The 13,727-nt window shown below is 39.5% G+C and overlaps 1 protein-coding gene across 1 annotated transcript in view; it reads right to left on the minus strand.

Moving 5' to 3' along the window:
- The window catches only part of btbd11b (BTB (POZ) domain containing 11b), an 88,320-nt gene that overhangs the window by 14,466 nt on the left and 60,127 nt on the right, over positions 1 to 13,727 (minus strand). The window contains exons 3-6 of the mRNA XM_042495909.1: positions 7,082 to 7,286; positions 2,287 to 2,439; positions 1,906 to 2,071; positions 1,111 to 1,200 (exon numbers count right to left, since the gene is read on the minus strand). Coding sequence (XP_042351843.1) covers positions 1,111 to 1,200; positions 1,906 to 2,071; positions 2,287 to 2,439; positions 7,082 to 7,286 — 614 coding nt within the window. The remainder of the gene's footprint in view (positions 1 to 1,110; positions 1,201 to 1,905; positions 2,072 to 2,286; positions 2,440 to 7,081; positions 7,287 to 13,727) is intronic.

Consider the following 13,727-nt stretch of genomic DNA (forward strand, 5'->3'; position numbering starts at 1 on the left):
TTACTGCTGCCATTTTGGTAGCATACAATTACTGTGAAATCCAATATACCATAATTACTTTTGTAAGTTTCTGAAGAATATCAGGGTTGTTTACACCATCTTCTCCAAACTTCAATTTTGGTTAGTACCTCATAGGCACCCTGTACTTACTTAAACACCATACTTTGTTCCCACAGTCTTGTTCTTACCAGTAGTAACTGGTAAGTACTTTATTAAAACCTGATTTATACTGTACAACAAACTCATACTTTTATTGTTGGGAGACATTACAAAGTGTTACCAATGATTCTACCTTTGAGAGAATTCAGCAAAAATAAATCATTTCAATGCTGCCCAGCTGGTGAAAGAAACATGTTTTCACACATCAGAGCCAAACAACATTTGTCTTTTAACTGTTCAAAGCAGGTTCAAGCCAAAATGCATAAACTAATCTGAAAGTGTTTCTTTATATTTCAGTTGACAGTGTGCTTTGTGCTTTGGCCAGGGGTCATGGATGCTGTGGAGTGCAAATCAACTCTGACACAATGGCTGATGGGACATGTTATTGCTGAGGTGACTAACAAAGACCAGAATCATGAGGCCTTGACTGAACCACCTCTCTGAGGTCTACGCAGTCAAGAGAGGCCACTTCAACTCTCTGCAGACTCTGTGAGGACTTCAGTTAGCTTTAAGTCTGCCAATCTTTATCACTTTCTTTTGTTTCCCTGATGGAGAAAAATGAGTCAGCAACAAACCTCTGTGTCATGTTTTACGCTCTAAATACTCAAATGCGAGTGAATTTCATTGCACATATGATTTTGAATCTGTTTGTAGGCTACACATCCTCCAAGGTGGGAAAGCAGTCAGTGCCTCATGATCTTTAGCTCTTACACATTTAGCACTATGACACATGGGAAAGGACAAAGAAGGGGAGATGAGTGTGATTGCTTTTCACCAAACACACATAGAGTAGTTTCCATATTTAAAAAGTTGACAATATCTCTATTTATCTGACAAGGGCAATGTGTACTCTGTGTTTTTTTACATAACAATAACCCTTCCTTCATTTGACTTTGATCTACCCAATGTCAAAACCAGAATAGCAGTAAAAAAAACTTAATCAGCACTGACCTCGCTGTTAATATCGGCTCCTGCGTCCAGCAGCATCTGTACCATGGCCTCGTCTCCACGGACACAAGCATACATCAGTGGGGTCATCCCCTACACAAGCACAGATACAGAGAAAAAGAGCAGTAACATAGTTTCAAAAGTTAATGATATATTCCTTTATTTTATCAAAACACCAAATGCATCATCAAATCCCAAATTGTGGCATGTCACACATTTGACATTATTTTGACACACTATTTGTGTTTGTTTGTTTGTTTTTTACAGAGTAGTACAAAGCAAGGCTTAACTTTTGCTCTAACTTATATTCTTGACAGTCCGTCTCCTGGCCCCTTAAGTCTGATGAGAGTAATATTCTGCTATTGATCTTTTTAGAGAATATCATATGAATTGATATCCCCTCTGAGCCACCAGAGACGCCAGCAGAGCTTGTCTGACAGAAAAAATACAGTACTGAACTCTGTATTTTTAAAGTTTCTGCTTAGGTCAGCCCCAAACTAAATGTTGATTTTCCCATGGAAAATCACGAGTTACGCTTGCAGTTTTTCCCTGATGGTTACTGTACGGGAGGTGGTAGTCGTGATATAAGGCAGAACACCTTGGCAGGAGAGGCTGCAGGAAAAATATGTCAGAATAGGGTTTAATATTCATGATTGCCTTTCTGCTCATAAGTCTGCATGGTACTCAAAGGTGAAGAAGCCACAGTTTACCATGCAAACTAAAATGATTTTCCACAGGCTGTGTCAGTGTAAATGTGCCTGCATATGCATTATTTAATATGTTGACTGTGTCTCTAACCTGCTCACTCATGCTGTTGATACCATCGGGTCCCAGCAGGTTCACAGCCTGCTTCACCAGGTCTGTGCGTCCACAACTGAGCATACGGAAACCCAGGTCCTGCAGGAACTTTGCTTCAGTAGAGGCAGCGTCCAGTTTCCTCGAGGCACAGAAGCAGTCATCCGTTCTGAAGGGCAGAGCACATAAAGTAATTCACATTGCAAGCTTACCGTTTTGACTGTTTGCAGTGCACCATATTTTCCCGAACACCTGAAAAGCTTTATATTTTAACACCACAGGGAGGATGCTCGTATCACTAATGTGTGAGTTTTGTGTGCCAGTTTGGATATGTGCCTGCTGGGGTGTTTTATGTGCGGATGAAGACACAGCTCACAGCCGTACCGGAGCTGACGGGGCTCGCAGTCCACTCCGGGCAGCAGCAACCGGGCAGCCTGCCGAACATCATCGCTGTCCACAGAGTAGCTGCGTCTGTGCTCTGTGTGAACTGCAGCCACGCGCACCCACTCCATCAGAGGCGGCAGCACCATGAATGGTCTGTGGGGGGAGATAGAGGCACATGTTCTGGCCACCAGAGACTCACACTGAACTTGAATCACACTCAGCACTTAAAGCAGGCCCAGACACTTGCAAGGAAAATCCACCTAATAAAGAATTTGCATATGTTATTTTGGAGATCTTGCAAGTCATAGCAGGTGTTTGAGTACAGGATGAACTCTGTCTAGAAGATGAAATCAAAGACCTAAAACTAGCAGGTCACAGAGAGACACTTTGATGTGAGAAAATCTTAACTGAGCGAGATCATAGATTATGAGCCACAGATCAAAAATGCTGATTTTTGTGCAGTCTGTGTCAACTCTGAAGATTTTTATCAACAAGTCTACATCTTGAACAGCTGGTCAGTGTATTCTAGAGACTTAAAGCTTGATAGAGTATTATACAACAATGTGTTAATGCTGTTAAGGCTCAGCTGGTTTAACTGAAAGTGCCCACATCTATAATGTGCTATAAAAATTCACATGATGCACTGCAACATATGAATAATGCATCAAAATAATTTCTATATGCCCTTAAATTCAATGTGATGTTGTATGAGAGATCATAAGGCATTACATGTATCATCATAACACTTTACAGTGACTCTAATTGCTTTGGTTCTAAGCTGTTTTGCATGACGTTATAATGATGAACATCATGGTGCTCTCTGTAAACATGACAGATGGAGAGCGTAATAATAGCATGGCAACATTATGGCAGTTCTTTCAAAGTAAACTAAGGGTTTACTGGTATTTTTGCAAACCTACTGCGCTACAGAGCTTCGACAGAGGCAGGAAATGACCATCACACAGTTGATCCTGAGCTAACAGTGAACAACTTGAGAGAGAAAAAATAGAGATGCAGTGGTACAGAGAAAACAACCACAGTCTCACTGAGGGAAAATCTCTTAAGTGAGGACTCTGGCACTGCAGGACCCACCGACCCCTCGTTCTTAGAATAATTTCTCTTCCTGTCTACCTCTCCTCTCCACTCATCCTGCATCAGTGTTTACTGCAGCTGCATGGAATCCGTATGCATGAAGTTGCATATGCATTATGTTACATTATGACCTTCGTTACTGTACTGACAGCATGTTATGGATATAAATACACACTTGTATCACTTAAGGAAAACAATGAGCTGTCATAAATGTATTATGCAAAACATAACCACACTCTGTACTTCATGACTACAGAAAGCACCATGTTATTATGATCAGATGAGTGACTGCTGGCATGACACATTATGAAGGCTGATATCAATGATTACAATTAAAGAGAGTTTAAATAGCACATGTCAAATCTGACAGTTTCTGCATCTTTTTAACCATATGACACAGACAGTGGTGGATCTTCCTATAGGCAACATAGGTACCATCGGGGGTTGGCACCTATGTTGCCTATAGGAAGATTATAGTTGATTATTATTATTATTATTACATTAATTAAATTTTTTTTTGACATTCAAAAAAATTGAGCATGAGCTAAATGGTGGCGTTCAGTGTAGCCACATATTCTATCACACATACTGATTTTTTTATTTTACTGTGTAATACAATTTCTTGTCTGCTAAATTGTTTATTTGTGTTGATCTCCCATCAGATCTTGTTATTGTTAGTAATAATAATAGTAGTAGTAGTAATAATAATAATAATAATAATAATAACACCAATAATAACAATAATAACACCAATAATAACAATAAAGATAATACAAATAATATATTTTAAAACTGTTATTAATGTTGTTGTCGTTATTATTATTGTTTTAAATATATATTTTTTTCTTTTCAGAAATCCAAAGCCTTTACAATCTGTTTGTCTTCTTCTCTTTTAAAATGTTGCGCAGAAATAAGCTGCTCATGTGTTTTGTATGAGCTGTTACATATCTATGCTGTGTGTACTTCATGAAACATGGTCTCGTCCTCCGGGATTTACTGTCCAACACATCACTTTACAAAGGATGTCTTAATGCCTGGACGTCCTTGACACTTACTCGGCCCACATCTGTCACTCACTGTTAATTAGTCACTCATCAATGCAGCTCAGAGTTGACGCAGTGATCTTTTAATAATTGTTTGATCTGCTAAGAAATGCAAACCTTTTTTTGTTCCCCGCTTCAAAGGGGCCTGACCTGCAACCCACGTGACATTATTGGCTTCTCAGACTTCATTAAAGCAGCACAGAACACCTAATCAAAAGTCAACGGACATACATGGTGAAGCATTCCCTCACAAGCTCAAGAGAAACACTAGTTCACAAGTAGTTCAAGGTCTTGCTGTTTCCAATGTCAGTGTTTTTGCTAATATTGGTTCTGGCAATGTTCTTGAATATGACTAAAACAAATATACACTGACGTGATTTCTGTTACAAATGGTGATTAGAGTTTAAGCAGACGGGAGCTGGACACCTGGGACACACATTAGCTGATAACTTGCTCCACTGCAGGCGATAAGTCTGGAGCCCCAGAGAAGGACTGCTCAGGCTCAACTGTCAGTGCTGTTCCCCACCTCTGTTACATGCTGACAGGGGTTTCCACCAACGTGCAGGAAATACTGAACAGCTCGAGGAGTAAGGACTACATTGGAATATGATGAGAATAAAAGTAGAGAAAGTGTTTCATAAGATTGTGAGGACTGTTCTGCACTTTGTAGGAAAACTATGAAGTATCCAAAATCTACAGGATGTAGGATCAGGGGAAATAACACCATGGAAACATTGGCTAAGCCTTATGTCATTCATTTATAAGTCACCAACACAGTCCCACAGCTGCTGCCTGATTATGTCCCGTTGTGGTCGTGGCAGTAAGTATCAATACTGACTGAGCACGCCTTCAACAGCCCCTTCCTGCCGCCACTCAGGTCACCCAGAGGGCTCTCTCAGCTAGCCAATAAGTTGACAATTCACTGATATGAAACAGCGCTTTCCTTCCAGCAACATCTGGTGTGCCATTTCAGGGGTAAGCAAAGAAAACCAGAAATATAATAAAAGTCTGCAGAGGTGCACAGTTACAGCAGAGTGATCTTTGCACTTTGCTACAGAAAGAACACTTTCTAGCGTTTGTAATGCAGGAACGTAAATTGTGGATAGCTAAGGAGAGTCTCCCCTTTTTCTCACTGTGTGTTCTTTATTACTGTCCCAGTCGATATTGAAGGTGCAATAATGGAACTGTCCTGCAGTACAGAATGAGGTGAAGGGGTCTGATGGATTAATCAATACCAGATGATTCCAGTGCTTTGCCTGGACCTCCCTGTATAAAAACACTTTTAATGGCTCAATATGATGGGGGGCGCAAGTAGACATTTAAATACTGCAAATGACAACTTTCTTTCTCTACTAAACACAACAGATAAAAATATATGTTTCTACAACTGTGCTGTGCATTATGCTATCTCACCTCTTAATTTGATATATTATTTCTTCTCCGGCTTGCGTCTTGTTCTACTGTCAAAATGTGAGCTCTATATGTTTGTAAGTTACAGGCTGCAAGCTGCACAACAAACCTGCCGATGTCCACCTTCTAAGATCCTGATGGTTAGCTGGGTAATAAGTGCTGTGAGTCACATAAAAGCACCAGTTTTAAATAATAATGTGTTAAAGTCCACAAATATCTTGAAATAAAATTGAATGTTGACCCTATATTATTTTTTTTACCACTTGTGGTCAAGCTGTAAACACAAATTTCACATATAAATCACCTTTTCAGTTGATAGAGCAGTGGATACAGAGTAACAACAGCATCTGATGAATGCAAGTGTAATATCAATTCTCTTTTTAGCTTTGTTTTTGGTCTTTGCCAACTCCTGAGATATCTAAAATATCTGCCTCTTTAGTTGTTAAAATGCTCCATTAGCCTATGTGCCCCAATTAGTTGCTAACTTTGTCTGTTTAGTGCTGAGCAGGTAGAGTACAATAGGGTGTTTTTAAGCTTTTTAGTCTAAAAACAATACTTATGAGAGCAGCAAGAATAATTGAAAACAGTAAAGGGCTAGACAAACAAAACAATGAGCTGAAAGCTGCTAAAAAGCTCCACGGAGCTGAGGAGAACTGCATACACAGGTAATAATTCTCTGTGGATTCATCATTGCTAATACGCCTTTTTATATATAGAGAGAGGTAGTCATGCGATTAATATGTAAAAGAAAAATAGCTGCTTAAAGGCACCTGTGTTTAGACAGTGTGTATGATTACAGCACTTTCCGATTATTGTGAAAAATTCTGTTTGTTAAAATGAGAGAATTTGTGCTGTCTATTCATTGGTTTCAGCCCTTCATTCGCCACATCTGAGGGGTCAAACCAAGGATGTGAAGGCTGGTGTTATTCTATATTTTTTCTTTTTGTTAACAAGAAATTACCCAAACTAACAATGTACTAGACTCTAAACACTTTCCACCTCTTTAACCGGCTCTCAGCCTTGAAAGAAGTCATGAATATTTAAAAAGGGGCAACAAATATATATAGTTTCATTGTAAACTGTATAATTTCCTAAAACAGCTGGGCACTGTAGATTTTAGAAAACATTGCCCAAACAATAGTAAGTAATACCTTTGTTGTGATATATTCAGCTGTGGATTAATACATCTGCTAAGTGAAGGGTAAAGGATTTCAGGCTCTTCATATTTCATCTACGTGTGTGCTTCTCACCTCTCTGTTTGTAAGGTAACCTTCGAGGGCTCAACATTGGGGTTCTCCCACTCCATCTGCGGGCAGTGCATGAAGTAACACAGCGTGTAGATCGCCTCGGGCGCCCAGTGGATCACACTGCTCTTCTGATGGATCGGTGTCCCATTGTTGTGGTTCTTCATATACAGCGGCTGTAGGTGGTGCATGGCCCGAGACACCAGGTCACCTACACACACACACACACACACACACACACACACACACACACACAAAAGCACACATCATAAAGGGAAACACAAATGGACCACGAGTAATGAGAAAGGATGTCATGTGCACAAGGGTGAAAAGAAAGAAATATTTTAAGCACGCGGCCTTTAAAAAGACGTCGGGGAATCATCTTCATTCCCTGCAGCCGCCTTAGAGCTCACTCTGTCAGGGGAAATCGAGAGTTTCCTCGCACCCCAGTCAGAAAAAAGACAGGGTTCATCCCAGTCCTTTCTGTGCAGCTCACTGGGGGAGAGCTGGAGAATAAGTGCGCTCAGGATTGCACTGTGTGGAGAATGAATATTTATGGATAAACATTAGCTACTCCAAGCTATTTCCTCTGCATAATTTGTCAGTACTTTAAGGTCATCCAGTTGGGCTTGAAAAATCAAAGCTTGAGAGGACTCTGCTAATAAAAATTTGAATATTCTCTAGGCAGGTTTAAAAGAAAGTAAACAGTTCTTGGAAAAGCATGTTCAGCCCCTTTTTTATACTTAAGGGACAAAACAGACTGCCTTTTAGAGCAGCAAAAAATAAGAGTTGAATGTGAAGTTTCTCTCAAAGCCAGATGGATAGTCAAGACCCCTGTCCACTTCAAGACAACATTATGACCTCAGCACCTTAGTTATTGAGTGGCAGAGTGTGTCCACCATGTATTATTACAGCACAAACTCAAATCCCATTTCAATGACTGCTGTCAGATTTCTGTCGCCTCTCCTTCCTGTCTAGACCCACTGCACTGAGAAAATGTAATGAAATTCTGAAGCAGGGTCGATCTAATAAAAAAACCCACTCAATACTGTATTGTCCAGGTCAATTTGACACTATTCAAGGCAAAAAAGTAATACAGCATGATGTCACTTGCTTCCCAGAGTCTAAATAAACTATACTGTATGTGTCTCTATACAATACAGAGCGGGAACAAACACTCATTTCCGAGGACAAAAGGGTTTGTTTAGCATCAAAATTGCGCTATTTGGCGCCTGCCAAGATTCCATTTAGCCTTGACAATGTGAGAGGCGAGTGTGAAAAGGATGCCTGAATGACGGAAGAGCATTCATGCAATAAAACAGTCAATCTCTCAACTGTCCTTTGGGAACAGTGGAGCTGCAGAGAAATGTGTGCTGGACAACATCTACTGATGCAATAGGCAGGAAATAACATGACAGCAATGATTACCTTTAGTGCAAACTTTAAATTAACGCTCTCTGTCACTATCTGTTACTCCTCCTGCGTCTTTCCCTTGATTGTACCGACGGGAATACAGATAAGCTTGTAACAGTGCCCTCCTAAGCTTGGTAAGGGGAGCTGAGGTGGTCAGCAACAGCCACTTCTAATGTCTTATTTATGCTGGCCTGTGACATTTCCCCATGCCAGCAGAGGAGGCTGGCAGGGCTGAGAAGGGAGATTATTTCAAATACAGAGAGAGTGCAACAGAAGCGAAGTAGCAGCAGCTTAATGCATAAAGCAAGATTACCACCGCTCCTTCAGCAGGTGTGCGCAGAAATAACTGCTGAAAAAGGATTAACTCGTTGTTTTCAGTGATCATGCATCAGCACAGAGCCGTTACGGTTATTGTTTTCACCCAAAAAAAGACCGGATGGACAAAAATACAGCAGTTTAAAGGTAAAGTTCAGATTAGTTGAAGTGTGGTAGTATGCGGCACTTATCCATTGACAGTATATTACAAGCAGTAGCTGTCAGTCAGGATGGCCCCATTTTGGAGAAGCAGGCTGAAATGCAAAAAAGATGAAGAGCAAACTACTGTGGTGGATAGGTCAGCAACAAAATGTATTTTAGCCAACTAAAAAGACTCCAAACTAAAAAAAAAAGTGCAACAATTTAAGTGTACACTATATTAAAAGCATTTTTACTGCTTTGCCTTCATGTCAGAGAGCAGTTTCCGACAGGAAAATGAAGCTGTTATATCACTCTCTTCAAAGCCACAATCTTGTGAAAGTGATTTCATATCGCTAAACACAGGAGCTACTGGTCTACCACCAGCTTGACCAGCCAGTTTGTGTTATTGTTTGACTTTGACGTGTAAAGGATTAGTTTGGATTCACCAAAGTTAGACAATAACACAACTAACTGATCAAAGCAGCAGTAGAAGAACAGCTACCCTGTTCAGACAGCTAAAATGAGTGTTTTTGTCAATGGAGTCTAGTGACTTTGAAGAAACCATTGAACATACCCAGAAAAAGCTTAAATTCCTTTGGCTAGATTTTTTTAATGTGGCTAAAATGCAATCTACTGCTGTCTCGGTCCACAGCAGTAGATTGGTTAGCTTTGGTGTTGGACTCCAGCCTGCCTCTTCAAACTGGGGGCGTGCACACTGACATCTACTGTATGGAATACGCATGCTCTAGATAGGTGTCCCATACAACCCCACTTCAAAAAAAATTCAAACTATCCCTTTAACCTTTAATAAGCTAGAACGTCAATGGCTATTATAAGATTTAAACCCTTAATCAATAGCTCCTCCTGGGTAATTAATTCTTTGTGCTAACAAGAGGAGGAGAGGTTGAGGAGACACACAGCAGATCCTGCTCCTCAGGTGTCTCAGTGATTACCTTTAAACGTGTGTTTGTTTGTGTGTGTGTGTGTGTGTGTGTGTGTGTGTGTGTGTGTGTGTTTCCAAAGCTTTAAAATCCCCTTAGAGGAGCAAAATCACACAAACATGCCAGTCTCCTGTGTATAATGGTACTGCTTTGATTTACGAAGGATTTCATGAGAGTTGGCACCTTTGAGGTCAATAACCGACACTGCAGCACCCACATAACAACCAAACTGCTCATTACTTCAGAGACTGTGAAGGCTGTTTAATGTTTTATAGTGAGAGAGAAAGTATACTCTTTGGAAATGTAGAAATTAACTCTCATTTCCAACGGAGCAATTACATTCAAGCCCTTCATGGGTATATAAATACGCAGTAACCAGCTTCCCTTTGGGTATTGATGAATGGATGCTGGCTGCACCACGCAGCTGCTGCCATCATCACCATTTCTGTGTTTCAATTATTTGCTGCTATGCAGCCGTGATTACATTTAATGGTCGCCTGTGGCCATCCTGACTCAACAAGATGCTAAGCTATTCTTCCCGCTGTCAGTTTTGTCCATCTGAGAGCAGCCAGAGCTTTTAGCCACCAACTACCACGCATATCAGATAACAAGGAGGGCACAAGCGCTATCTTTATGGAGCTGATCCATCTGAAGCTGGTGCGGTTTATGAGGAAAGACTTGCAGACAAGAAAGAAAAATAAAAAGAAAGAAACAACAGCTTAACAAAATCAACTTAACTCTCTTTGAATGTGGAACACTGTTGATGTTAAATGTGGTGCTTTGAGTTAAACTATCACTGAAAGGGTCTTTTCTCATTATTACCTACTTAAACTCTCAGAATGAATTGATGTTATAAGGACTGAGGAGTCATACATTATAATCTGTGATAGGAACAGGCACACGGCGTCCGTGAAGAAATCAGGACAGGTTAGTTTTCACAACACCGCTCACAAAGTCTCTGGAGTCTTTATTAGAGGAGGTATATGGTATCTTCTCAGCTGAGTGAGGATGGGAGATGTGATCTACATCCTTGTTACACTCCACAAGGGTACGCCTTATTCTCCTTTCTCGACACTGATGTATTATCCTTCACTGATATCAGATTTTTACTCTTGTCATGTGAGACTTGGGTAAGCTTGGTTTAGATTTAAAGGAATACTTCAACCACGAAATGAAAATTTGTGAATCCGTAAGTCATAGCATATTACCTTGAATTTGTAAACTTTGTTTTCTCGCATTCCTCTATGAAAAAAAAAGCAAACGAATTATGGATTGAGTGGGGACCACGTTGACAACATCAAAACATCAGTTTACAGACTCTCATAAAACAGATGTAGTCATGTAGAAGTGTACAAGCATTTTTACAGAAAACCTTACTTTATGAAACTAAACTGCAAATGAAGTGAGTGTTATGCTCTCTTTAAAGCCAGACTGCAATGTTTTTTTTTGTTTTTTTTTAGTGAAAATGCATGTGGTTGGGAAATACTGAGCATATGACAGGATAAATGAGACTTGGATTATACTGCACGAGTTGTGTGAAAGTTTGTTTTTATATAGATTTGCTGCTGTTAAACATTAAACATTTTTCATAGAGGCACGCTAGGAGCCCATTCTCATTCCCAGGCCATTAAATACTCAACTAACTCTAGTGTAAACCCATCACCAAAACCCACAATTATGTCCTATGTGAAACCAAAATTCAATGTTTTAAAGTAACGTTACACAATATATGTAAGGTCGTCACACAGTTAAGTAACATATTTACTAATTTTAACCCATTATCAATATCACAGAGCCATAGACATTTTAACATGAAGGATCAAAAGCATTAAAATGTTACATTTCCTAAAAAAAAATGTTTTTGTTTCATTAGATACCATCGAAGGTATTCAAAGTAAGGAGCTCTGACTGCTGCCACACAACAAAATGATCTCTGAAAGGCATTACTGAGAGTACTGACGGCCATTAGCAGCAGTTGGCGCTCAGCTGAAACATTACAGGAAAACAGTCCTGATTCCATCATATTGAGAATAATGCAAAAGATGAAAAACATTAGATGAGACAAAAAGAGAGTGACAGACCACAATTTCTGACAAGCTCCAAAAGCCTTGCATTAGTACAATGTGTTATGTGCCCTGTGTCCAAATATTATTTATTTTAAATCAGCATTAACAACTAATATTTTATGATAAAGTTCCCACAGTGAAATGTAAGGCTAAAAATGAATTAAAAATAAAATCCGGCAAATATATTTACAGGCAATAAAAATTGGGAACAAGATAAAAGGCCATAATGAATATGACAAAGAAGTCTCAACTCCAGCTGCAAGTGTCCAACAGTGAAGTTAAAGCTCTTTAACCAATCATACACATGTGAAATGCAATTTTCAGAGTTTTACAGAATAACACCAGGACTTGTGATCTGGCTCAGTGGGTTTCTGCTCGGTTGAGGGAAGCTCTAAATGAAACCACACAAAATAGGTGATTGGATTGAGTTTGTTTTCTATACAGAGAAATATTGTTGGCATCATCTAAACAAGTCCCACAGTTTGCTGGTTGGTTAGGCTGCCAGATTCACAGTGGATGGTTTCCAAATTTAATACCTTGCAGCAAAAGTTTTTATGGCGTTTTTACAGAGTTTTATAGCGTCCTCCGAAAGGCTATGGATCTTAAAATCAGGGGGGATTTGAGATTTAACAACCCTGAAACATTTAGGAATTACTGAATCTGACCTCCTTACTGTTTGATGGAAGAAAAAAATCAAGTCGATTTTTTTCCTTCTGATGAAGCTCAGCATAAATTCAGTTTGGAAGACTTTCTTTATGCAGCATTCATTCCCAGTTTTCTCTCCTTTTGGAGCCTGTATTTATGATTTATTTATTCACGGTTTTAAGATTGTTTTTATTTAAGGTTTGGTTTCGTAGTTTACTGTTTTTATTGGTATTTATTACATATTTTACATTTTGTTCTGCTGTTCTGTTTATTCTGCTACTGTTGTCATTTTAAGCAGCATCGTTGATCTCCAGTCCTCTTATCTAAAGTCCAAGTCAAGCCCTCTTCATCTAATCAGCACCAGCAGAATCTAGACTCGTTTCAAGGGTTCCCTATTCTATAATAGCTTTACCACCATAATTGTGGTGTCTATTCGCCAGAGGCTACTCACATTTCTCATACTTTATCTGTTGTAGATAAATATTCTTTCAGTCAGAATAAGTCTCTCCTGATTGATATCAAGTGGCAACCTCCAAGGATGACAAAATGAAGCCAGTGTGAAAGTGCCAAAAACCATATTTGATCAAATGGCCACTTGAGGCTGGTTCTAAAACAGAGTAGATTGCCACAGACCCCCATATTAAATTTCCCAACTTCACAACAGAAATTAATGTTTTACAGACTGGTACTAGAAATGGTTTTGGTCTCTAAGCTATTTTAAGATTCTTTTTTATATATAACTCACCTATTTACATTTAATAAAGGCCCAAAGTTACATATATTTAAGGGTAGGGCCATTATGAGTGACTGTCTGCTGATAGTGTCCTTGGCTTGCAGTCAGATCCACCCCTCACTCCTCCACAGCTCCAACCTCCTGTCCAAATATGGTCACTTCTGCTTCAAAAAAACAAAATGGCGATGTCCAAAATGCAGAATTTGAGGCTTCAAAATAAACCAATGGGTGACATCAGGGTAACTAATTCCATTATTTACACAGTCTATGATTGAAATATACAGATTAGACCTGTAATAGAAAATGCTGTGAAATGCATTTATCTGCTTTTTTGCCACGACGTGACCTGAGAAGACTGATACCACTCTCATGTCTGTGCATTAAAAATGAAGCACAAC

The sequence above is a fragment of the Plectropomus leopardus genome, chromosome 11 (genome assembly GCF_008729295.1).
Source record: "Plectropomus leopardus isolate mb chromosome 11, YSFRI_Pleo_2.0, whole genome shotgun sequence".
Taxonomy (NCBI): domain Eukaryota; kingdom Metazoa; phylum Chordata; class Actinopteri; order Perciformes; family Serranidae; genus Plectropomus; species Plectropomus leopardus.